General features: G+C 69.4%; 1 protein-coding gene across 7 annotated transcripts in view; it reads left to right on the top strand.

Annotated features, from left to right (window-relative positions):
* The window catches only part of TRIM3 (tripartite motif containing 3), a 49,653-nt gene extending 34,414 nt beyond the window's left edge, over positions 1 to 15,239 (top strand). For 4 of the 7 annotated variants that reach the window (XM_089775857.1, XM_089775855.1, XM_089775856.1 and 1 more), the window contains 7 exons: positions 1,601 to 2,324; positions 6,217 to 6,320; positions 6,404 to 6,571; positions 9,060 to 9,228; positions 11,215 to 11,285; positions 14,122 to 14,262; positions 14,444 to 15,239. In XM_089775857.1, coding sequence (XP_089631983.1) covers positions 1,601 to 2,324; positions 6,217 to 6,320; positions 6,404 to 6,571; positions 9,060 to 9,228; positions 11,215 to 11,285; positions 14,122 to 14,262; positions 14,444 to 14,596 — 1,530 coding nt within the window. In that variant the 3' untranslated portion in view covers positions 14,597 to 15,239. Of the gene's footprint in view, positions 1 to 1,600; positions 2,325 to 6,216; positions 6,321 to 6,403; positions 6,572 to 9,039; positions 9,229 to 11,214; positions 11,286 to 14,121; positions 14,263 to 14,443 lie in introns of those variants that run through there. The other 3 variants (XM_089775854.1, XM_089775853.1, XM_089775858.1) reach the window with 3 other exon arrangements.
* The last annotated feature ends 9,787 nt before the right edge of the window (positions 15,240 to 25,026 follow it).

Genomic DNA, 25,026 nt, shown 5'->3' with positions numbered 1-25,026 from the left:
CCCCCCCAGCCTCTCCTGGCCAGTGTGCGTTCCCCCGGCCAGTTCTCCCCCCCACCGCCTCTCCCAACCAGCGCCCCCCCCAGCCTCTCCTGACCAGTGTGCGTTCCCCCGGCCAGTTCTCCCCCCCCCCGCCTCTCCCAACCAGCGCCCCCCCCAGCCTCTCCTGACCAGTGTGCGTTCCCCCGGCCAGTTCTCCCCCCCCCGCCTCTCTCAACCAGCGCCCCCCCCAGCCTCTCCTGACCAGTGTGCGTTCCCCCGGCCAGTTCTCCCCCCCGCCGCCTCTCCCAACCAGCGCCCCCCCCCAGCCTCTCCTGGCCAGTGTGCGTTCCCCCGGCCAGTTCTCCCCCCCCCCGCCTCTCCCAACCAGCGCCCCCCCCAGCCTCTCCTGGCCAGTGTGCGTTCCCCCGGCCAGTTCTCCCCCCCCGCCTCTCCCAACCAGCGCCCCCCCCAGCCTCTCCTGGCCAGTGTGCGTTCCCCCGGCCAGTTCTCCCCCCCCGCCTCTCCCAACCAGCGCCCCCCCCCCAGCCTCTCCTGGCCAGTGTGCGTTCCCCCGGCCAGTTCTCCCCCCCCCGCCTCTCCCAACCAGCGCCCCCCCCCAGCCTCTCCTGGCCAGTGTGCGTTCCCCCGGCCAGTTCTCCCCCCCCCCGCCTCTCCCAACCAGCGCCCCCCCCAGCCTCTCCTGGCCAGTGTGCGTTCCCCCGGCCAGTTCTCCCCCCCCCCCGCCTCTCCCAACCAGCACCCCCCCCGCCTCTCCCGGCCAGTGTGCGTTCCCCCGGCCAGTTCTCCCCCCCCGCCTCTCCCAACCAGCGCCCCCCCCAGCCTCTCCTGGCCAGTGTGCGTTCCCCCGGCCAGTTCTCCCCCCCGCCTCTCCCAACCAGCGCCCCCCCCAGCCTCTCCTGGCCAGTGTGCGTTCCCCCGGCCAGTTCTCCCCCCCCCCGCCTCTCCCAACCAGCGCCCCCCCAGCCTCTCCTGGCCAGTGTGCGTTCCCCCGGCCAGTTCTCCCCCCCCCCCCGCCTCTCCCAACCAGCGCCCCCCCCCAGCCTCTCCTGGCCAGTGTGCGTTCCCCCGGCCAGTTCTCCCCCCCCCCCCCCCCCGCCTCTCCCAACCAGCGCCCCCCCCAGCCTCTCCTGGCCAGTGTGCGTTCCCCGCCTAGTTCTCCCCCCCCCCGCCTCTCCCAACCAGCGCCCCCCCCAGCCTCTCCTGACCAGTGTGCGTTCCCCCGGCCAGTTCTCCCCCCCCCCCGCCTCTCCCAACCAGCGCCCCCCCCAGCCTCTCCTGACCAGTGTGCGTTCCCCCGGCCAGTTCTCCCCCCCCCCCGCCTCTCCCAACCAGCGCCCCCCCCAGCCTCTCCTGACCAGTGTGCGTTCCCCCGGCCAGTTCTCCCCCCCGCCGCCTCTCCCAACCAGTGCCCCCCCAGCCTCTCCTGGCCAGTGTGCGTTCCCCCGGCCAGTTCTCCCCCCCGCCGCCTCTCCCAACCAGTGCCCCCCCAGCCTCTCCTGGCCAGTGTGCGTTCCCCCGGCCAGTTCTCCCCGACTGAGATTCCCAAGGGGCCCTGCCCACCGGGCCTCCGGCCGCCCCCCGACTGACGCGCCCTTCGCAGGTGCTGCAGGTCCAGCTGGACGCCCTGCGGCAGGGCCAGGAGGACATCCTGAGCAGCTGCTCCTTCACGGAGCAGGCGCTGCGCCACGGCACGGCCACGGAGGTGCTGCTGGTGCAGAAGCAGATGGGCGAGCGGCTCAGCGCGCTGGCCAGCCAGGACTTCCCTGAGCGGCCGCAGGAGAACGCCCAGCTGGACTACGTGGTGGAGACGGAGGGCGTGCGCAAGTCCATCCTCAACCTGGGCGTGCTGCGCACCACCAGCGCCGTGGCCCACCAGAGCGTGGCCACGGGCGAGGGGCTGCGGCAGGCCGTGGTGGGCCAGCCCTGCGCCCTGACCGTCACTACCAAGGACCGGGCCGGCGAGCTGGTGCGCAGCGGCAGTGCCAGCCTGCGGGCCCAGGTGACGGCGCCCGATGGCAGCCGGGCCGAGGCCGAGGTGCTGGACAACAAGAACGGCACCTACGAGCTGGTGTACACGCCGCGGCAGGAGGGCGACTTCCTGCTCTCCATCCTGCTCTACGAGCAGCCCATCAGGGGCAGCCCCTTCCGCGCCAAGGCCCTGCGGGCCTGCGACGTGCCGCCCTCGCCCGACGACGTCAAGCGCCGCGTCAAGTCCCCCAGCAGCGGGCACGTCCGGCAGAAGGCCGTGCGGCGCCCCTCCAGCATGTACGGCAGCGGCAAGAAGAAGGAGAACCCCATCGAGGACGAGCTGATCTTCCGCGTGGGTGAGCGGGGGCGGGGGGCGCGGAGCCTGCTCGGCGTCCAGCCTCCTGGCTCTGACCTGGCCCGGAGAGGCTGAGGGGAGGGGGCGCTGGGGGGGAGGGAGAACTGGCTGGGGGAAGTGCAGTCCAGGGTCTACCTCCCCTGCTCACTGCCGGGTGGGGGGCAGTGGGGCTCCAGGCCCTGCCCAGTCCTGCTGTGGCCCCTCTGCTCTGCGGAGAAAGGACACAGAGTGGGGGGCCCCCGACATCCAGCAAGCAGGGGGCTCCTGAGGGGACAGCAAGGCAGGGGGCAGGAGCTGCCCGGTGGGGGGAGAGGGTGGGGCAGGGCTGGCACCGGAGCCTCCCGGCCAAACCAGGCCCAAGCTGCCGAGTGATGGGCGGGTTGGTGACCCCCCGGCTCACGCAGTGCGACTGCCCTGCAGAGGGGCATGGTCAGTCTCTCCTTCCCCTGCGCCCTGAGAAGCAAGAGGGGGCAGGGCAGGCCGGTGACCCTGCCAGGGAGGGCACAGCTGCTCCGGCCACGGCAGCGAGTGAGCAGCGCGCCGGGAATCCCTCGGAAGGGGCCGAGCGGGAGCCTGCGACCAGCTTGTTGCCTGTCAATCCACGGGCCACCCACAGCTTGAGTCCTGGGGCAGTGGGTCGCCCCGGCCCAGCCCAGCCCAGCCCTCCCGGCTTTGGAGACGGTGCCGAGAATGCTGAGGGGCAGTAAAAAGACCCGGGCGGCGGCTGGGAGAGTGACACGGCAGCACACGCAAGCGGGGAGTGTTTGGAGAATATTGGGGCCAACTTCTTGGGATCGGGCTGCAGGGGCCGTGCCCAGCTCGACCTGCTGCTCACAGACAGGGGGGAACTAGGAGGGGAAGTGGAGGTGGGTGCCAGCCTGGGCAGCAGTGATCATGAGATGGGAGATTTCAGGATCCTGAGCAAAGGAAGAAAGGAGAGCAGCAAAATACACCCCCTGGACTGCAGAAGGGCAGACTGACTCCCTCAGATCTGACGGGCAGGATCCCCTGGGATGTAACATGAAGGGGAAGGAGTCCAGGAGAGCGGGCAGGATTTTAAAGAAGCCTTGTTAAAGCCCAGCAAGAAAAGCGAATAGGGCAGGCGACCAGATTGGCTTCCCGGGGAAATCCTTGGTGGGCTTCAACACAGGAAGGCAGCTTGGACAGACGACATGGGGGGCGTGTAAAGACGCTGCTCGAGCAGGACGAAGTGGAGTTCGGCCAAATGCAAAGTGCCCCACTTAGGAGGGGACGGTCCCTCTCACACGCAGCAGGCAGTTACTGTGAGAGAACGTCCAAATAGCGGCGAGCCGAGCACGTCGCACTCCGACTCCTGTAGCCTTGATTGTACAGGGCTGAGGGGAGTCGGGGACAGGGCTGTTTGGAACGATGCTCCAGTGAAGCCTGCTGTGCAGACGCAGGCACAGAGTGGGAAGCCACTGCCGAGGAAGGAGCCTGCAGGAAGGGACCGAGGGGTCAGAGTGGAGCCGACTGTGACACTTGCACAAAAAGCCAACGTGATTCTGGGCTGCGTGAGCAGGCGTGTGGTGAGCAAGACACGGGAAGTCCTTCCGCTCTGCTCCGCGCTGGTCAGGCCCCAGCCGGAGTCGTGTCCAGTTGTGGGCCCCGCATGGCAGGAAAGGTGGAGAGACTGGAGAGGGTCCAGAGACGAGCACCGAGAACAATGACCGGTCTGGAGAACGAGCTGGGAGGGAGGCTGAAGGAATCGGCCCGTTGAGTTGGGAAAGGAGCAGACGGGGAGGGGCCAGGAGCCGTTCTCAGGTCCAAGGGGTCACAGAGGGAGATAAATGGCTCTCCTTGGCCTGAGGACAGGACAGGGAGCCATGGGGCGCGGCGGGGCCCCCGACCCTGCACCCTCACCCGCTGCTGGACGCGACTCACCGGCCAGGAGAACAGAAGGGTTGTTGCTTCTCCCAGATCTGCGCAGGCGGAGGAGCCAGGACAGAGCCTTCGTCCTCTTGGGGGGAGGGGTTCGCAGGCTCCTGAACCCCCCTGTCTGGACTTAGTCTGCTTCCTTCATGCTTCCCTCCGCCACCTGCCCCTTCCAGCCCCCCCCCACCCCCGAAAGAGCCTTGTTATCTCTCACGTGGGGCCTAGGTGTCTGGCCAGTCCCCATGTGGGTCAGTCTGGGAATCGCAGCCCGGCGCTGGCGGGTGGGGCTGCCGGGTCGCGGCGGCGCAGGGGGTCAGGTTGGACACTAGGAGACACGTCCTGCCTGTCGGGGTGAATCACTGGCCTCAGCTGGCTGGGGGGCTGTGGTGCCTCCGTCCCTGCAGAGATTCGCGAGCAGGCTGGGCGGGTCTGGCTGGCGCTGGGCCGCGGCTCTCGAGGGCCCTGCCAGCGCTCGGAGTCTCAGGGAGGGGAAGCGCAGGTGGGCTTGCGGCTGGCAAGGGCGGGTTTCCAGGCAGGTCAGCGCTACGGGGAGGACCAGCGGGGGCTGAGGGGTGAGCTAGCGCCAGGCGCTGTGGGGAAAGCTGGCGCCCTCACGGACAGCGCAGTGCGGGGAGGGGATGGCTGGGGCTGGATCCCCGGGCGATCGGCAGCTCTCAGGCCTGCCTGCTGCTTTTCCAGTAAAACCAAGGGGAGGTTTTCGTCAGGCAGCAGTCGGCCTGTGGGACTCGTGGCCGGAGGAGTCACGGGGCCCGACCCCCCAGCCGCAGGCCGAGGGGACTCTCGGGGGGCAGGTAGAAGAGAAGGGTTCTCGGGTCCCAGGGACACGGCGCAGCCCAGACTTGTTCCAGGCGCCAGGCGCAGCTGGTAGAATCCATCATGAGCATGGGGGGGCCCTGCCCAGCCCCCCAGCCAGCCCAGCCCCCCAGCAACTGGTCCCAGCTGCCTAGGCAGCTCCACTGCCTCCTTTGCTCAGCGTTCTCTGATTCTCACTGGTGGCATCTTCCCCCTCGGGCCATTCCCTGCGGGCCTCCCCCCGGAGTCCTGCCCCTCGCCCCCGCCGGGCACCACGCACCCACGCTGCGGCGTGGCCCAGGACAGCCAGCAGCCCGCGTGAGCGCAGGACCGGCTGCGGAGCTAGGGCCAGGCACGACGGCGCCAGTCGGGCCTGACCGGAGGGAGCGTCTCTGCAGAAAGCGTTTTCTAGCGCGACGTCTTCCTAGGCACGTTTCCAGGTCGCGGGCCAGGCCCATCTCAGGTGTATTCGCGGGCGATTGTGAGCAAGACACGGGGAGTAACTGTCCTGATTAGGCCCCAGCTGGAGTCGTGTCCAGCTCTGGGCCCCACGTTTCAAGACACGTGGAGGAATTGGGGAGGGTCCAGAGAGGAGCAACGAGAATGATGAACGGTCCGAGCACAGGAGCTGGAAGAACTGGGCTGTTCAGCTGGGAAAGAAGCAGACTGGGAGGGGGTGCCAGGTTTTCAGGTACCTTAAAGGGAGGCACGAGGAAGGGGAATTGTTCCGCTTGGCCTCTGAGGACAGGCCAAGCAGCCAGGGGGTTGAGATTGGACGTGAGGGGTGACACTGGGGTACGTTGCCTGGGGGCTGTGGCGTCTCCATCCCTGGGGATATCTCAGAGCAGCTTGCACAGGCAGCGGTCAGGGATGGGCTAGGTCAGTGGCTCCCAACCACCAGGCCCTGGCAGCTGAAAGCAGCTGTTCACGGCAGCTCTGGGGGCCGGGCCTCAGGTATGTATTTTGGCAGGTGGGTAACATTTTATTTGCATACTTGCATAATGAATATGCAAATGAAAAGTTGCCAGCCCACCACCGGTCTGCGTGAGCTTGCCGGTGGGTGGTATGAAAGGCTGGGACCCGCTGGTCTTGCTGGCGCTTGGCCCTACCCTGAGGGCCGGGGGCTGGACTAGCTGATCTCTCCCGCCTACCCTGCCTGCTCCCCTCACCCTCTGCTCTGCCTGCAGGAAGCCGAGGCCGGGAGAAGGGGGAATTCACCAACCTGCAGGGCATCTCCACCTCCAGCTCCGGGCGCATCGTGGTGGCCGACAGCAATAACCAGTGTGTGCAGGTAGGGCCCGTCGGCTCCAGCCCCCTCCGCTGCCCCTCCCCTGCCCCCCTCCCCCCGCTGACTGCCCTGCCCTGCCCTGCCAGGTCTTCTCCAACGAGGGCCAGTTCCGGCTGCGCTTCGGCGTGCGGGGCCGCTCCCCCGGCCAGCTGCAGCGCCCCACCGGCGTGACGGTCGACATGAACGGAGACATCATCATTGCTGACTACGACAACCGCTGGGTCAGCATCTTCTCCCCCGAGGGCAAGTTCAAGGTGAGCGGCAGGCGGCTGGGCAGCCTGGCGTGGAGGGGTGGGTTCGTCTCCATGCCCCGGCGGGGCGCCGATTAACACTGGGGCAAGGGAAAGGCTTCTCAAGGGCCTGCGGGACTCTCTGCCTCTGCCCCGAGCCAGGCCTGAGCGGGGGCGCGGCTGAGCGGCTGTCGAACCAGAAACAAGTCGCCAGGCCCAGAGGGTGGCACCCGAGAGCTCTGAAGGCAGAACTGACGGGGGTTGGTCACCTCGCCTTCAGATCCACTTCTGCACCATGTGCTGGAGCAGGCAGGGGTGGGCAGGGCCCCCTGGGTCCCCTAAAGGGAGTCCTGGGGGGTCAGCGAACGCGGACAAGGGGAGCCAGTGGATACAGGGCACTGGGATTTCCAGAAAGCCTTGGACAAGGCCCCTCCCCAAAGGCTCTTGTTTAAATTCCATGGCCATGGGATAAGAGGGAAGGTCCTTTCTTGGACTGAGAACTGGTTAAAAGACAGGAAACAAAGGGTAGGAATAAATGGTACATTTTCAGAGTGGAGAGGGGTAACTAGTGGGGTCCCCCAAGGGTCAGTCCTGGGACCAATCCTTTTCAACTTATTCATAAATGATGTGGAGAAAGGGGTGAGCAGGGAGGGGTAAAGTTTGCGGCTGATCCCAAACTGCTCAAGAGAGTTCAGACCAAAGCGGCCTGTGAAGAGTTTCCAAAAGATCCCACCAAACTGCGCGACTGGGCGACGAAACGTCCTGTTGGTAAATGCAAAGCCCTTGGAAACACGTGTCCCAACCAGACGTAAACGTGGTGGGGACCAGTTTGGCTGCAAGTCCCCGAGAGAGACCTTGGAGTCGCTGGCCAGTTCTCTGGGAGCGTCCGTGCAGGGCGCAGCGGCCGTCAGGGAAGCAAACAGGATGTCAGGAGTCATTAAAACAGAGACAGAATAAGACAGAAAATCTCTTATTGCCTCTATGTAAAACCATGGGACGCCCATTGGGTGGCTGGCCTGGAGTCGAGGGGACTTGGGTAGGGAAGCCGGGAGACAGGAGGTTCAGGTTGGGAGGCCAGGGGGCGGGAGGAGGTTTGGGGGGCTCGGGTTGGGGGGGCGGGAGGGGGTTTGGGGGGCTCGGGGCGGGAGGCCGGGGGGGCGGGAGGAGGTTTGGGGGGCTCGGGTTGGGGGGGCGGGAGGGGGTTTGGGGGGCTTGGGGCGGGAGGCCGGGGGGGCGGGAGGAGGTTTGGGGGGCTCGGGGCGGGAGGCGGGGGGGGGGCGGGAGGAGGTTTAGGGGGCTCGGGGCGGGAGGGGACTTGGGGGGGCTCGGGTTGGGGGGGTGGGAGGGTGTTTGAGGGCTCGGGTTAGGAGGCCTGGGGCGGCGGGAGGGGGTTTGGGGGGCTCGGGGCGGGAGGCCGGGGGGGCGGGAGAGGGTTGGGGGGCTCGGGGCGGGAGGCCTGGGGGGGCGGCGGAAGGGGGTTGGGGGGCGGGAGGAGGTTTGGGGGGCTCGGGGCGGGAGGCCGGGGGGGGCGGCGGAAGCGGGTTTGGGGCTCGAGGCGGGAGGCCCGGGGGGGCGGGAGGGGGTTTGGGGGCTCGGGGCGGGAGGCCGGGGGTGCGGGAGGGGGTTGGGGGGTTGGGGGGCGGGAGGCCCGGGGGGGCGGCGGAAGGGGGTTGGGGGGTTCGGGGCGGGAGACCGGGGGTGCGGGAGGAGGTTTGGGGGGCTCGGGTTGGGGGGGGGGCGGGAGGGGGGGGGGCTTGGGGCGGGAGGCCGGGGGCGGCGGGAGGAGGTTTGGGGGGCTCGGGGCGGGAGGCGGGGGGGGGGGCGGGAGGAGGTTTAGGGGGCTCGGGGCGGGAGGGGACTTGGGGGGGCTCGGGTTGGGGGGGTGGGAGGGTGTTTGAGGGCTCGGGTTAGGAGGCCTGGGGCGGCGGGAGGGGGTTGGGGGGCTCGGGGCGGGAGGACCGGGGGTGCGGGAGGGGGTTGGGGGGCTCGGGGGCGGGAGGCCCGGGGGGGCGGCGGAAGGGGGTTGGGGGGCGGGAGGAGGTTTGGGGGGCTCGGGGCGGGAGGCCGGGGGGGGGGGGCGGCGGAAGCGGGGTTGGGGGCTCGAGGGCGGGAGGCCCGGGGGGGCGGGAGGAGGTTGGGGGGCTCGGGGCGGGAGACCGGGGGTGCGGGAGGGGGGGTTGGGGGGTTCGGGGCGGGAGGCCCGGGGGGGCGGCGGAAGGGGGTTGGGGGGTGGGAGGAGGTTTGGGGGGCTCGGGGCGGGAGGCCGGGGGGGGCGGCGGAGGCGGGTTGGGGGGCTCGGGGCGGGAGGCCCGGGGGTGCGGGAGGGGGTTGGGGGGTTCGGGGCGGGAGGCCCGGGGGGGGGGGGGGCGGGGCGGGAGGGGGTTGGGGGGTGGGAGGAGGTTTGGGGGGCTCGGGGCGGGAGGCCGGGGGGCGGGAAGGGGCTTGGGGGGCTGGGGAATCACTCAGGCCCTGTGCCTTGGGCCCCATGTCAGCTCCGCTTGCTGCGCCGCAGACGAAGATCGGGGCCGGGCGGCTGATGGGCCCGAAGGGGGTCGCCGTGGATCGCAACGGCCACATCATCGTGGTGGACAACAAGGCCTGCTGCGTCTTCATCTTCCAGTCCAACGGGAAGCTGGTGACCAAGTTCGGCAGCCGTGGCCCGGCGGAGCGGCAGTTTGCAGGTACCCTGGACGGCGATACCCGACCGGCAGGTCCTTTCTGCTGCGCACGCTGGCTTGCGGCTTCCCCGCGGGGCTGCAGGGAGCTCCCCAGGGCCAGAGCGCCAGCCTGGGGCCAGGACGTGGGGTGGAGGAGGTCCCAGGAGCTAGGGCTGGGGGGGGGGGCGGAGACGCGGGGCGGGAAAGATCCCGGGGGCCAGAGCTGGGGGAGGCGGAGACGCGGGGCGGGGGAGATCCCGGGGGCCAGAGCTGGGGGAGGCGGAGACGCGGGGCGGGAGAGATCCCGGGGGCCAGAGCTGGGGGAGGCGGAGACGCAGGGCGGGAGAGATCCCGGGGGCCAGAGCTGGGGGAGGCGGAGACGCGGGGCGGGGGAGATCCCGGGGGCCAGAGCTGGGGGAGGCGGAGACGCAGGGCGGGAGAGATCCCGGGGGCCAGAGCTGGGGGAGGCGGAGACGCGGGGCGGGGGAGATCCCGGGGGCCAGAGCTGGGGGAGGCGGAGACGCGGGGCGGGAAAGATCCCGGGGGCCAGAGCTGGGGGGGGCGGAGACGCGGGGCGGGGGAGATCCCGGGGGCCAGAGCTGGGGGGGGCGGAGACGCGGGGCGGGGGAGATCCCGGGGGCCAGAGCTGGGGGGGGCGGAGACGCGGGGCGGGAGAGATCCCGGGGGCCAGAGCTGGGGGAGGCGGAGACGCGGGGCGGGAAAGATCCCGGGGGCCAGAGCTGGGGGGGGGCGGAGACGCGGGGCGGGGGAGATCCCGGGGGCCAGAGCTGGGGGGGGCGGAGACGCGGGGCGGGAGAGATCCCGGGGGTCAGAGCTGGGGGGGGCGGAGACGCGGGGCGGGAGAGATCCCGGGGCCCAGAGCTGGGGGAGGGCGGAGACGCCGGGCGGGGGAGATCCCGGGGGCCAGAGCTGGGGGAGGCGGAGACGCGGGGCGGGGGAGATCCCGGGGGCCAGAGCTGGGGGAGGCGGAGACGCGGGGCGGGAAAGATCCCGGGGGCCAGAGCTGGGGGGGGCGGAGACGCAGGGCGGGGGAGATCCCGGGGGCCAGAGCTGGGGGAGGCGGAGACGCAGGGCGGGGGAGATCCCGGGGGCCAGAGCTGGGGGGGGCGGAGACGCGGGGCGGGAGAGATCCCGGGGGTCAGAGCTGGGGGGGGGGGGGGCGGAGACGCGGGGCGGGAAAGATCCCGGGGGCCAGAGCTGGGGGGGGCGGAGACGCAGGGCGGGGGAGATCCCGGGGGCCAGAGCTGGGGGAGGCGGAGACGCGGGGCGGGGGAGATCCCGGGGTTCAGAGCTGGGGGGCGGAGACGCGGGGTGGGGGAGATCCCGGGGGCCAGAGCTGGGGGGGGCGGAGACGCGGGGCGGGGGAGATCCCGGGGGCCAGAGCTGGGGGAGGCGGAGACGCGGGGCGGGGGAGATCCCGGGGGCCAGAGCTGGGGGGGGCGGAGACGCGGGGCGGGGGAGATCCCGGGGGCCAGAGCTGGGGGGGGCGGAGACGCGGGGCGGGGGAGATCCCGGGGGCCAGAGCTGGGGGGGGGCGGAGACGCGGGGCGGGGGAGATCCCGGGGGCCAGAGCTGGGGGAGGCGGAGACGCAGGGCGGGGGAGATCCCGGGGGCCAGAGCTGGGGGAGGCGGAGACGCGGGGCGGGGGAGATCCCGGGGGCCAGAGCTGGGGGAGGCGGAGACGCGGGGCGGGGGAGATCCCGGGGGCCAGAGCTGGGGGAGGCGGAGACGCGGGGCGGGGGAGATCCCGGGGGCCAGAGCTGGGGGAGGCGGAGACGCGGGGCGGGGGAGATCCCGGGGGCCAGAGCTGGGGGCGGAGACGTGGCGACCGTGGGTTGCTGGGTCTCTCCCTCTCCGAGTCTGGCGGCTGTGGGGTAGCTAAGTGCCCTTCCGGCAGCCAAGCCGCTGGCTGTGCCCGGCCCCCCCGCCCAGGCAGCGCCCGCGAGCCCCCCTGTGGGCTGCCGCTAGCGCCTCCCCCTCTGCGCCCAGGGCCCCACTTCGTGGCCGTGAACAACAAGAACGAGATCGTGGTGACGGATTTCCACAACCACTCGGTGAAGGTGAGTCCGGCCGGGGCTGTGCTGTGCCAGCGCCTGCCCTGGGGTCCCCCCTCACGGCGCCCCGAGCCCTTCGGCGCCCCGCCCTGGGGTCCCCCCTCACGGCGCCCCGGGCCCTTCGGCGCCCCGCCCTGGGGTCCCCCCTCACGGCGCCCCGAGCCCTTCGGTGCCCCACCCTGGGGTCCCCCCTCACGGCGCCCCGAGCCCTTCGGCGCCCCGCCCTGGGGTCCCCCCTCACGGAGCCCCGAGCCCTTCGGCGCCCCGCCCTGGGGTCCCCCCCTCACGGAGCCCCGAGCCCTTCGGCGCCCCGCCCTGGGGTCCCCCCTCACGGCGCCCCGAGCCCTTCGGCGCCCCGCCCTGGGGTCCCCCCCTCACGGCGCCCCGAGCCCTTCGGCGCCCCGCCCTGGGGTCCCCCCCTCACGGAGCCCCGAGCCCTTCGGCGCCCCGCCCTGGGGTCCCCCCCTCACGGCGCCCCGGGCCCTTCGGCGCCCCGCCCTGGGGTCCCCCCCTCACGGAGCCCCGAGCCCTTCGGCGCCCCGCCCTGGGGTCCCCCCTCACGGCGCCCCGGGCCCTTCGGCGCCCCGCCCTGGGGTCCCCCCTCACGGAGCCCCGAGCCCTTCGGCGCCCCGCCCTGGGGTCCCCCCCTCACGGAGCCCCGAGCCCTTCGGCGCCCCGCCCTGGGGTCCCCCCCTCACGGAGCCCCGAGCCCTTCGGCGCCCCGCCCTGGGGTCCCCCCTCACGGCGCCCCGGGCCCTTCGGCGCCCCGCCCTGGGGTACCCCCTCACGGAGCCCCGGGCCCTTCGGCGCCCCGCCCTGGGGTCCCCCCTCACGGAGCCCCGGGCCCTTCGGCGCCCCGCCCTGGGGTCCCCCCTCACGGAGCCCCGGGCCCTTCGGCGCCCCGCCCTGGGGTCCCCCCCTCACGGCGCCCCGGGCCCTTCGGCGCCCCGCCCTGGGGTCCCCCCCTCATGGCGCCCCGGGCCCTTCGGCGCCCCGCCCTGGGGTCCCCCCCTCATGGCGCCCCGGGCCCTTCGGCGCCCCGCCCTGGGGTCCCCCCTCACGGCGCCCCGGGCCCTTCGGCGCCCCGCCCTGGGGTCCCCCCTCACGGCGCCCCGGGCCCTTCGGCGCCCCGCCCTGGGGTCCCCCCTCACGGCGCCCCGGGCCCTTCGGCGCCCCGCCCTGGGGTCCCCCCTCACGGCGCCCCGGGCCCTTCGGCGCCCCGCCCTGGGGTCCCCCCCTCACGGAGCCCCAGGCCCTTCGGCGCCCCGCCCTGGGGTCCCCCCTCACGGCGCCCCGAGCCCTTCGGCGCCCCGCCCTGGGGTCCCCCCCTCACGGAGCCCCGGGCCCTTCGGCGCCCCGCCCTGGGGTCCCCCCCTCACGGCGCCCCGGGCCCTTCGGCGCCCCGCCCTGGGGTCCCCCCCTCACGGCGCCCCGGGCCCTTCGGTGCCCCGCCCTGGGGTCCCCCCTCACGGAGCCCCGGGCCCTTCGACGCCCCGCCCTGGGGTCCCCCCCTCACGGCGCCCCGAGCACTTCGGCGCCCCGCCCTGGGGTCCCCCCTCACGGCGCCCCGAGCACTTCGGCGCCCCGCCCTGGGGTCCCCCCCTCACGGAGCCCCGAGCCCTTCGGCGCCCCGCCCTGGGGTCCCCCCTCACGGAGCCCCAGGCCCTTCGGCGCCCCGCCCTGGGGTCCCCCCTCACGGAGCCCCAGGCCCTTCGGCGCCCCGCCCTGGGGTCCCCCCTCACGGAGCCCCAGGCCCTTCGGCGCCCTGCCCTGGGGTCCCCCCCTCACGGAGCCCCGGGCCCTTCGGCGCCCCGCCCTGGGGTCCCCCCTCACGGAGCCCCGGGCCCTTCGGCGCCCCGCCCTGGGGTCCCCCCTCACGGAGCCCCGGGCCCTTCGGCGCCCCGCCCTGGGGTCCCCCCTCACGGAGCCCCGGGCCCTTCGGCGCCCCGCCCTGGGGTCCCCCCTCACGGAGCCCCGGGCCCTTCGGCGCCCCGCCCTGGGGTCCCCCCTCACGGAGCCCCGGGCCCTTCGGCTCCCCGCCCTGGGGTCCTGCCCTCTGCCCCCCCCCCCACCACAGAGCCCCAGGGTGAGCCCCTCCCTGGGGCTTGGCACCAGTCACCGGGTTTGAGGGAGTCACTGGCCCCTCCACGCCGAGCCGCAGCCAGAGGGGACTCTCAGGCGGCAGGTAGAAGAGAAGGGTTCTCGGGTCCCAGGGACACGGCGCAGCCCAGCCTGGGGGGGGGGGGGGCAGAGCCAGCGCCCCCCCCCTGCCCCACGTCCTCCACCCACCCCGAGTAACTCTCACCCAGCAACTGGTCCCAGCCCAGCCTGGGGGGGGGGTCAGAGCCAGCGCCCCCCCGCCCCACGTCCTCCGCCCACCCCGAGTAACTCTCACCCAGCAACTGGTCCCAGCCCTGCAGCCCAGCCTGGGGGGGGGGGGTCAGAGCCAGTGCCCCCCCGCCCCACGTCCTCCGCCCACCCCGAGTAACTCTCACCCAGCAACTGGTCCCAGCCCTGCAGCCCAGCCCAGCCCCCCCCTTTGTCGCCTGCTTGGTCCCCCCGGGCAGCCTGAGCTATTGCTGTGGACGTGGGGCAGCCCCCCTCAGTGAGAGCCCCCCCCCCAACGTTCCCAGCCGGGCACCGGTGCACTGCCCAGGGAAACTGAGGCACACACGGGGTTACAGCAGAGCAGCAGCGGACACGCAGCACAACACAGCGGCCCCAGCGAACCCGATCCCCGCGGGGCACAGCCCCTTCCTGGACTGGGGCATCCGAGCCGGGGGGCTCCCCGGGCCCTGGCTCTGGGCCCGGGCTCCTCGCGGCTGACGGGCCCCTCCCCCAGGTGTACAGCGCCGACGGCGAGTTCCTCTTCAAGTTCGGCTCGCACGGGGAGGGCAACGGGCAGTTCAACGCCCCCACCGGCGTGGCCGTGGACGCCAACGGCAACATCATCGTGGCTGACTGGGGCAACAGCCGGATCCAGGTGGGGCCTGCCGGGGGGCTCTGGGCGGGCGGCTCCCGTCTGGTGGCAGGGAGTTCCGCAGGCCCCTCAGTGGGGCTGGGGGGTGTCCCTGCCCAGCTAGTGCGGGGCGTGGCTCGGACCCGTGGGCTGGCACTGGGGGGCGGGGCCGGGGCCGTGGCTCTGCATTGCCCTTTCTCGGCAGGTCTTCGACAGCTCCGGCTCCTTCCTGTCCTACATCAACACGCTGGCGGAGCCGCTGTACGGGCCGCAGGGCCTGGCGCTCACCTCGGACGGACACGTGGTGGTGGCCGACTCGGGCAACCACTGCTTCAAGGCCTATCGCTACCTGCAGTAGCCAGGGCCGCGGGCGCCGGAGACCTGGGGGCGCCCCCCCCGGAGCGGAGGGGCCAGCCCCACGGCTCCCCTGAGCTGGGGGAGGTTCAGGGCCGTCTGCTGGGGGGCCGGCCAGGGCGGCGGGGCAAGGAGTTCGCAGGGACGGGGGCCTTGCTCCTTCCCCCTGGGGGCGGCGTCTCCTGTCCACCCTCTGCCCCCCAGAACCCACGGCAGCGCCCCCCAGTGCCAACAGCAACGCCCCCCCCACGGTCCTGCCTCGCCCGCCCGACCCTCCCCCTCCCCCGTATGGCCCAGCCGCGCCCGCCCGACCCTCCCCCACCCCCGTATGGCCCAGCCGCGCCCGCCCGACCCTCCCCCACCCCCGTATGGCCCAGCCGCGCCCGCCCGACCCTCCCCCACCCCCGTATGGCCCAGCCGCGCCCGCCCGACCCTCCCCCACCCCCGTATGGCCCAGCCGCGCCCGCCCGACCCTCCCTCACCCCCGTATGGCCCAGCCGCGCCCGCCCGACCCTCCCCCACCCCCGTATGGCCCAGCCGCGCCCGCCCGACCCTCCCCCACCCCCGTATGGCCCAGCCGCGCCCGCCCGACCCTCCCCCACCCCCGTATGGCCCAGCCGCGCCCGCCCGACCCTCCCTCAACCCCGTATGGCCCAGCCGCGCCCGCCCGACCCTCCCTCCCGTACGACCCCCCCACAGCCCAGCCACGCCCGCCCGACCCTCCCCCACCCCCCCCCCGCCCCCCCCCCGCCCGACCCTCCCCCACCCCCGTATGGCCCAGCCGCGCCCGCCCCCCCCCTCACCCCCCCAGCCCAGCCGCGCCCGCCCGACCCTCCCCCACCCCCGTATGGCCCAGCCGCGCCCGCCCGACCCTCCCCCACCCCCGTATGGCCCTGCCGGCCCGCCCGCCCCTCCCCCACCCCCGTATGGCCCAGCCGCGCCCGCCCGACCCTCCCCCACCCCCGTATGGCCCAGCCGCGCCCGCCCGACCCTCCCCCACCCCCGTATGGCCCAGCCGCGCCCGCCAGACCCTCCCTCCCGTACGACCCCCCCACAGCCCAGCCATGCCCGCCCGACCCTCCCCCACCCCCGTATGGCCCAGCCCCGCCCGCCCGACCCTCCCTCCCGTACGACCCTCCCCCCCCCCCACGGTCCTGCCACGCCCGCCCGACACTCCCCGACCCCCGTATGGCCCAGCCGCGCCCGCCTGACCCTCCCCCCCCATGGCCCAGCCACGCCCGCCCGACCCTCCCTCCCGTACGACCCCCCCCCCATGGCCCAGCCACGCCTGCCCGACCCTCCCCCACCCCCGTATGGGCCAGCCATGCCCGCCCGATCCTCCCTCCCGTACAACCCTCCCCCCCCACGGCCCAGCCACGCCAGCCTGCTGGCACCATGCCCCCTGCCCCCCACCCTGCCCTATGCCGCCTGCTGGCCCCTTGCCCTCCGGCACCCCCCTGCCCCCCACCCTCCCCTATGCCGCCTGCTGGCCCCTTGCCCTCCGGCACCCCCCTGCCCCCCACCCTGCCCTATGCCGCCTGCTGGCCCCTTGCCCTCCAGCACCCCCCTGCCCCCCACCCTGCCCTATGCCGCCTGCTGGCCCCTTGCCCTCCGGCACCCCCCTGCCCCCCCCTCCTGCCCAGGGCTGATCTGCACTTTATTTCTATGGCTGGTTCTGGGCTGGGCCTGCAGGGCGGAGCTGCCGCTGGTGCGTCTGGCTGGTTTCCTGGGGAGGCGCCCCCAGGCCTGCCCCATTGTATGGCCGGGGGCTGCGCCCCACAGGCCCAGGGGCCCCTCTCCCCTCGCTGCCAGGGCCTGGGGTGGGCTGGAAGCTGCCCCTCCGGCCAGGGACCTCCACCGCCCGAGCCAGCCTAGAGCCGGCGGGCGTGGGTTGTGCACTAACCACCCGTCTGTACAAATAAAGTATCTGAAACCAGCCCCGCCTGGCCCGGGGGGGACCCTGGGCGGGGCCCATTTGGGGTGTGGTGCTGGGTGGGGACCCTGGGAGGGGTGTGGAGTGGTGCTGGGCGGGGCCCCAGTTGGGGTGCGGGGCCGGGTGGGGGGCACGGGGCTGGGCGGGGCCCCAGTTGGGGTGCGGGGCCGGGTGGGGGGCACGGGGCTGGGCGGGGCCCCAGTTGGGGTGCGGCGCCGGGTGGGGGGCACGGGGCTGGGCGGGCGCTCTGAGGTGCGGTGCCAGGGGGCTTCCGGGCAGCGCGTGGGCTGGGCGAGCTGCAGGGACCCAGCACTCGATGCTCTGGGGGCCACACGAGCAGGCCCCCTCACTGCCCCTGGGTCGGCCCCGCAGCACCAGCCCCTCTGCACAGATGTCCACTCTGATGGGAGCCTGCCAGCAGCACCCCCGCGAGGGGCAGGGCCTGTGTGACGGGGCCCAGAGCCACCCCCCACCTGTGCCCCCAGTGCCCCCAGGAGGGGCAGGGCCTGTGTGACGGGGCCCGGAGCCACCCCCCACCTGTGCCCCCAGCGCCCCCAGGAGGGGCAGGGCCTGTGTGACGGGGCCCGGAGCCACCCCCCACCTGTACCCCCAGCGCCCCAGGAGGGGCAGGGCCTGTGTGACGGGGCCCAGAGCCACCCCCCACCTGTGCCCCCAGCGCCCCAGGAGGGGCAGGGCCTGTGTGATGGGGCCCGGAGCCACCCCCACCTGTGCCCCCAGCGCCCCCAGGAGGGGCAGGGCCTGTGTGACGGGGCCCGGAGCCACCCCCACCTGTGCCCCCAGCGCCCCCAGGAGGGGCAGGGCCTGTGTGACGGGGCCCGGAGCCACCCCCCACCTGTGCCCCCAGCGCCCCCAGGAGGGGCAGGGCCTGTGTGACGGGGCCCGGAGCCACCCCCCACCTGTGCCCCCAGCGCCCCAGGAGGGGCAGGGCCTGTGTGACGGGGCCCGGAGCCACCCCCTACCTGTGCCCCCAGCGCCCCAGGAGGGGCAGGGCCTGTGTGACGGGGCCCGGAGCCACCCCCACCTGTGCCCCCAGCGCCCCCAGGAGGGGCAGGGCCTGTGTGACGGGGCCCGGAGCCACCCCCCACCTGTGCCCCCAGCGCCCCCAGGAGGGGCAGGGCCTGTGTGACGGGGCCCGGAGCCACCCCCACCTGTGCCCCCAGCGCCCCAGGAGGGGCAGGGCCTGTGTGATGGGGCCGGGAGCTGCTGCCTTCACTTCGCTTTCTCTGCCCCGCAGTCCCCCACCATGTGGGCCTGGCAGGCAGCTGCGAAGCTGGGGTTTGGCAGGGCCGTGCCAGCAATGCCGGCCAGTCCCTGCCCCGTGCTCCCCCCAGCCGGGCGCCCTTGGCTGGCGGCTTCAGGGCCCCCTCAAAGCCCAGCTGAGCAGGTGAGACGGGCCAGGCCGAGGGCGTCCGCTCAGCGCAAAGTGCTCACTTGGGGCTCCCTACAGCCCCGACTGGAGCCCTCACCGATCCGGCCAGCAGGAACCCCTCGGACACCCGGTCCCCCTGTGCCCATCAGCCCCGGGCCGAGCACAGGGGAGGGGTTCTAGGACCCCCTCACCTCCCCGAACGGGTTCAGGGAGCCAGCCCCGGATCCCCGTCAGTTCACTCTGGATCTTCCCCGCCGGGCCCGTCCTGTAGAGTCGACCAGCTCAAGGGTTATTAAGAGAAGGAAGAAAAGGCGGCGAGGGAGGTTCAGGAGAACACGTCACACGCCCCAGTCCCCCAGTTCTCGACGCAGGCTCTCAGCAGAGACGTCCCAGCCGGCCAGCGGAGCAGTCCTGGTGCCCATCCTGTGCCAGGCGGGTCGGCCTCCTTCCCGCTCGCGGCCCTCGCAAGGCTGCACCCGGGAGCAGCAGCAAGATTAAAGCCAAGATGGAGACACTGGGGGGTTTCTGTTCATCCCGGGTGTCTCCCGGCCGGAGCGGGTCACGTGCTCAAGTGACCTGTCCCTGTGGCCCTGTTAGCAGCCAGTCTGCCGGCGTCCAGCCGCGCCCTGGGGTGTGCACTGGCCTCTGCGAGCCGCTGTCCTCGGGGCCGGCGAGTCAGCACAGCCAGGCACTGGCCAGCCCGTCCCCCCGACAGGCAGGGCAGGGCCCTTGCTCACGGAGCCCTGTCCACACGCACGTCGCACCAGCACACAAGCAGCACACGCTTCCTTTGACACCTCGCACGGCCCTTTGCACAGACTGGGGACCCCCCGTGCAGCAGGGATCTGGCTGCTCACGTTAACACCCAGGAGCGTGGCAGCAGCACTAGGCCAAGGGGCCAGGTGCCCCCCGGGGGCTCGGGGCAGGCAGGCGAAGGGCAGGACGGCTTCCTAGCCACGGCGGCGCCTGCTCCCCCCCGGGGCCTGGCCTGTGAGAGCAGGTGGGGCGGCAAGAGGGGCCAACCAGCCTGAACTGCGTAAGCAGGCGAGGTCCGGCCCAAGCCGGGGTCCTTCCCGCACGGCGCCGAACCGGCCAGAGCTCAGCCAGCACGGACCCTCCAAGGAAACCCCCCACACCCCTGTGCCCCCCAGCCCCCCCCAGAGAGGAGAGCTTAGAACCCCTCCCCCAGACACCCCAGTGCTCCCTGTGCCCCCCAGCCCCCCACAGAGAGGAGAGCTTAGAACCCCTGCCCCAGACACCCCAGTGCTCCCTGTGCCCCCCAGCCCCCTTACACAGGGGAGAGGTTATAACCCATCCCCCACCTCCCTCACGCACCCCAGTGCTCCCTGTGCCCCCCAGCCCCCTTACACAGGGGAGAGGTTATAACCCATCTCCCACCTCCCCCAGACACCCCAGTGCTCCCTGTGCCCCCCAGCCCCCCTCACACAGGGGAGAGGTTATAACCCATCCCCCACCTCCCTCACGCACCCCAGTGCTCCCTGTGCCCCCCAGCCCCCCTTACACAGAGGAGAGGTTATAACCCATCCCCCACCTCCCCTCACACACCCCAGTGCTCCCTGTGCCCCCCAGCCCCCCTTACACAGGGGAGAGATTATAACCCATCCCCCACCTCCCCTCAGACACCCCAGTGCTCCCTGTGCCCCCCAGCCCCCCTCACACAGGGGAGAGGTTATAACCCATCCCCCACCTCCCCTCACACACCCCAGTGCTCCCTGTGCCCCCCCCAGCCCCCCTTACACAGAGGAGAGGTTATAACCCATCCCCCACCTCCCCTCAGACACCCCAGTGCTCCCTGTGCCCCCCAGCCTCCCCTTACACAGGGGAGAGGTTATAACCCATCCCCCACCTCCCCTCACACACCCCAGTGCTCCCTGTGCCCCCCTTACACAGGGGAGAGGTTATAACCCATCCCCCACCTCCCCTCAGACACCCCAGTGCTCCCTGTGCCCCCCAGCCCCCCTCACACAGGGGAGAGGTTATAACCCATCCCCCACCTCCCCTCAGACACCCCAGTGCCCCCCAGCCTCCCCCTCACACAGGGGAGAGGTTATAACCCATCCCCCACTTCCCCTCACACACCCCAGTGCTCCCTGTGCCCCCCAGTCCCCCTTACACAGGGGAGAGGTTATAACCCATCCCCCACCTCCCCTCAGACACCCCAGTGCTCCCTGTGCCCCCCAGCCCCCCTCACACAGGGGAGAGGTGATAACCCATCCCCCACCTCCCCTCACACACCCCAGTGCTCCCTGTGCCCCCCAGCCACCCTCACACAGGGGAGAGGTTATAACCCATCCCCCACCTCCCCTCAGACACCCCAGTGCTCCCTCTGCCCCACCCAGCCCCCCTCACACAGGGGAGAGGTTATAACCCATCCCCCACCTCCCCTCAGACACCCCAGTGCTCCCTGTGCCCCCCAGCCCCCCCTTACACAGGGGAGAGGTTATAACCCATCCCCCACCTCCCCTCAGACACCCCAGTGCTCCCTGTGCCCCCCCAGCCCCCCTTACACAGGGGAGAGGTTATAACCCATCCCCCACCTCCCCTCAGACACCCCAGTGCTCCCTGTGCCCCCCCCAGCCCCCCTTACACAGGGGAGAGGTTATAACCCATCCCCCACCTCCCCTCAGACACCCCAGTGCTCCCTGTGCCCCCCAGCCCCCCTTACACAGGGGAGAGGTTATAACCCATCCCCCACCTCCCCTCAGACACCCCAGTGCTCCCTCTGCCCCACCCAGCCCCCCTCACACAGGGGAGAGGTTATAACCCATCCCCCCACCTCCCCTCACACACCCCAGTGCTCCCTGTGCCCCCCCCCAGCCCCCTCACACAGGGGAGAGGTTATAACCCATCCCCCACCTCCCCTCACACACCCCAGTGCTCCCTGTGCCCCCCAGCCCCCCTTACACAGGGGAGAGGTTATAACCCATCCCCCACCTCCCCTCAGACACCCCAGTGCTCCCTGTGCCCCCCCAGCCCCCCTTACACAGGGGAGAGGTTATAACCCATCCCCCACCTCCCCTCAGACACCCCAGTGCTCCCTGTGCCCCCCAGCCCCCTTACACAGGGGAGAGGTTATAACCCATCCCCCACCTCCCCTCAGACACCCCAGTGCTCCCTGTGCCCCCCAGCCCCCTTACACAGGGGAGAGGTTATAACCCATCCCCCACCTCCCCTCAGACACCCCAGTGCTCCCTGTGCCCTCCAGCCCCCTTACACAGGGGAGAGGTTATAACCCATCCCCCACCTCCCCTCAGACACCCCAGTGCTCCCTGTGCCCCCCAACCCCCCTCACACAGGGGAGAGGTTATAACCCATCCCCCACCTCCCCTCACACACCCCAGTGCTCCCTGTGCCCCTCAGCCCCCTTACACAGGGGAGAGGTTATAACCCATCCCCCACCTCCCCTCAGACACCCCAGTGCTCCCTGTGCCCCCCCCAGCCCCCCTTACACAGAGGAGAGGTTATAACCCATCCCCCACCTCCCCTCAGACACCCCAGTGCTCCCTGTGCCCCCCAGCCCCCCTTACACAGGGGAGAGGTTATAACCCATCCCCCACCTCCCCTCACACACCCCAGTGCTCCCTGTGCCCCCCAGCCCCCCTTACACAGGGGAGAGGTTATAACCCATCCCCCACCTCCCCTCACACACCCCAGCGCTCCCTGTGCCCCCCAGCCCCCCTTACACAGGGGAGGGGTTCTAACCCACCCACCCCTCCCAGCAGGCTCTCCCCGTGCCATGGGGCAGGCGCAGGCCAGGGCGTTGCAGAGCCGGGGTCTCCCCAGGGGGCGCGTGGGCATCTCCCAGCCAGGGGTCTGTGACTAGCGCTATGGGGAGCGTCGAGGGCAGGGAGGCGCGTTGCCCACGGCCTGGGGCCGGCCGGGGGGAGGGGCCACGCGGCTGGGTGACCCGTCTCTGGGGCGCGGCCGGTGCCAGGCTGGGCCGGCGCCTCCTTCCCGGCCCCTCACCCTTCCCGTGCGGTGCTGGGAGCCAATGCTCCGTCCCGCAGGACACCCGGCAGAGCAGCTAGTGCACTTCCGGAATCGCTGGGAGTGGCGCTAGGCTGCGGGATTCTGTCTATCCCCAGGAAGCCGACACGACCTCCATCTTCACTTGAGGTAGGTAGTGGGGCTACTTGGGGGTGGGAGGGAAATGGGGGCGGGGCGGACAGGACACCTCGCGATCGACTGGTCGAGGCCTCGTGATCGACATAGACCTGTTGGTGACCACGGGTCTAGAGCATCCCTGACAGACATTTATCTAACCTGCTCTTCAGTATCTCCAGAGACGGGGATTCCACAACCTCCCTGGCAATTTATTCCAGTGTCTGACCACCCTGACAGGCAGGAACTTTTTCCTAATGTCCAACCTAAACCTCCCTTGCTGCAGTTTAAGCCCATTTGCTTCTTGGCCTGTTCTCAGGGGCCAAAATGAACAAGTTTTCGCCCTCCTTGTTACACCCTTTTACATACCTAAAAACCGCTCTCATGTCCCCTCTCAATCTCGTCTTTTCCAATCTAAACAAGCCCAATTCTTTCAGCCTTTCCTCATAGGTCATGTTCTCTAGACCGTTCATCATTCTTGTTGTTCTTCTCTGGACCCTCTCCAATTTCTCCACATCTTTCTTGAAATGTGGTGCCCAGAACTGGACACAATACTCCAATTGAGGCCTAACCAGCGCAGAGGAGAGCGGAAGAATGACTTCTCGTGTCTCGCTCACAACACACCTACAATCATATTTGCTTTTTTTGCAACAGCATCACACTGCTGACTCATATTCAACTTGTGGTCCACTATGACCCCTAGATCCCTTTCCGCCATACTCCTTCCTAGACAGTTGCTTCCCATTCTGTATGTGTGGAACTGATTGTTCCTTCCTAAGTGGAGCACTTTGCATTTCTCTTTATTAAACTTCATCTCATTTACCTCAGACCATTTCTCCAATTTGTCCAGGTCATTTTGAATTATGACCCTGTTGTCCAAAGCAGTTGTAACCCCTCCCAGCTTGGTAGCATCTGCAAACTTAATAAGCGTCCTTTCTATGCCAATATCTAAATAGTTGATGAAGATACTGAACAGAGCCGGTCCCAGAACAGACCCCTGCAGAACCCCGCTTGTTATGCCCTTCCAGCAGGATTGTGAATCATTAATAACTACTCTCTGAGAATGCGACGAGGAGTCCTGTGGCACCTTATAGACTAACTGAAGTGTAGGAGCATAAGCTTTCGTGGGCAAAGACCCACTTCGTCAGATGCATGTAGTGGAAATTTCCAGAGGCAGGAATAAATATGCAGGCCAGGATCAGGCTGGAGATGATGAGGTGATCCAATCAAGGAGGATGAGGCCCACTTCTAGCAGCTGATCTGGAGGTGTGAATTCCAAGAGAATAGAAGCTGCTTTTGTAGTTAGCGAGCCATTCACAGTCTTTGTTTAATCCAGAGTTGATTGTGTCAAACTTAAAGATGAACTGTAGCTCAGCAGTTTCTCTTTGAAGTCTGGTCCTGAAGTTTTTTTGCTGCAGGATGGCTACTTTTAGATCTGCAATTGTGTGTCCAGGAAGATTGAAGTGTTCCCCTACAGGTTTTTGTATGTTGCCATTCCTAATATCAGATTTGTGTCCATTGATTCTTTTACGTAGGGACTGTCCTGTTTGGCCGATGTATATAGCAGTGGGGCATTGTTGGCACATGATGGCATATATTACGTTGGTGGATGTGCAGGAGAATGTACCAGTGACAGTATGGCTGATCTGGTTAGGTCCTGTGATGGTGTTGCTGGTGTATATATGTGGGCAGAGTTGGCACCGAGGTTTGTTGCAAGGATTGGTTCCTGAGTTCGAGTTATTATGGTGCGGTGTGTAGTTGCTGGTGAGAATATGCTTCAGGTTGGCGGGTTGTCTGTGGGCAAGGACCGGCCTACCTCCCAAGGCCTGTGAGAGCGAGGGATCATTGTCCAGGATGGGCTGAAGATCGCTAATGATGCGTTGGAGAGGTTTTAGCTGGGGACTATAGGTGATGGCCAGTGGTGTTCTGTTGGTTTCTTTCTTGGGCTTGTCCCGTAGCAGGAGGCTTCTGGGTACACGTCTGGCTCTGTCAATCTGTCTCCACACAGGCCTTGGGAGGTAGGCCGGTCCTTGCCCACAGACAACCCGCCAACCTGAAGCATATTCTCACCAGCAACTACACACCGCACCATAATAACTCGAACTCAGGAACCAATCCTTGCAACAAACCTCGGTGCCAACTCTGCCCACATATATACACCAGCAACACCATCACAGGACCTAACCAGATCAGCCATACTGTCACTGGTACATTCTCCTGCACATCCACCAACGTAATATATGCCATCATGTGCCAACAATGCCCCACTGCTATATACATCGGCCAAACAGGACAGTCCCTACGTAAAAGAATCAATGGACACAAATCTGATATTAGGAATGGCAACATACAAAAACCTGTAGGGGAACACTTCAATCTTCCTGGACACACAATTGCAGATCTAAAAGTAGCCATCCTGCAGCAAAAAAACTTCAGGACCAGACTTCAAAGAGAAACTGCTGAGCTACAGTTCATCTTTAAGTTTGACACAATCAACTCTGGATTAAACAAAGACTGTGAATGGCTTGCTAACTACAAAAGCAGCTTCTATTCTCTTGGAATTCACACCTCCAGATCAGCTGCTAGAAGTGGGCCTCATCCTCCTTGATTGGATCACCTCATCATCTCCAGCCTGATCCTGGCCTGCATATTTATTCCTGCCTCTGGAAATTTCCACTACATGCATCTGACGAAGTGGGTCTTTGCCCACGAAAGCTTATGCTCCTACACTTCAGTTAGTCTATAAGGTGCCACAGGACTCCTCGTCGCTTTTGCAGATTCAGACTAACACGGCTACCCCTCTGATCTCTGAGAATGGTTATCCAGCCAGTTATGCACCCACCTTATGGTTGCCCAGCTAAGTTATATTTGCCTAATTTATTGATAAAAATATCATGTGACACCATATCAAATTCCTTACTAAAGTCTAGGTATATGACATCCACCACTTCTCCCTTAGCCACAAGACTTGTTATCCTATCACAGGAAG

The sequence above is a fragment of the Pelodiscus sinensis genome, chromosome 1, assembly GCF_052426305.1.
Source record: "Pelodiscus sinensis isolate ZL-2025 chromosome 1, ASM5242630v1, whole genome shotgun sequence".
NCBI lineage: Eukaryota > Metazoa > Chordata > Testudines > Trionychidae > Pelodiscus > Pelodiscus sinensis.
Note: the sequence above shows the minus strand (reverse complement) of the source record. Positions and strands in the feature narration are given on the sequence as shown.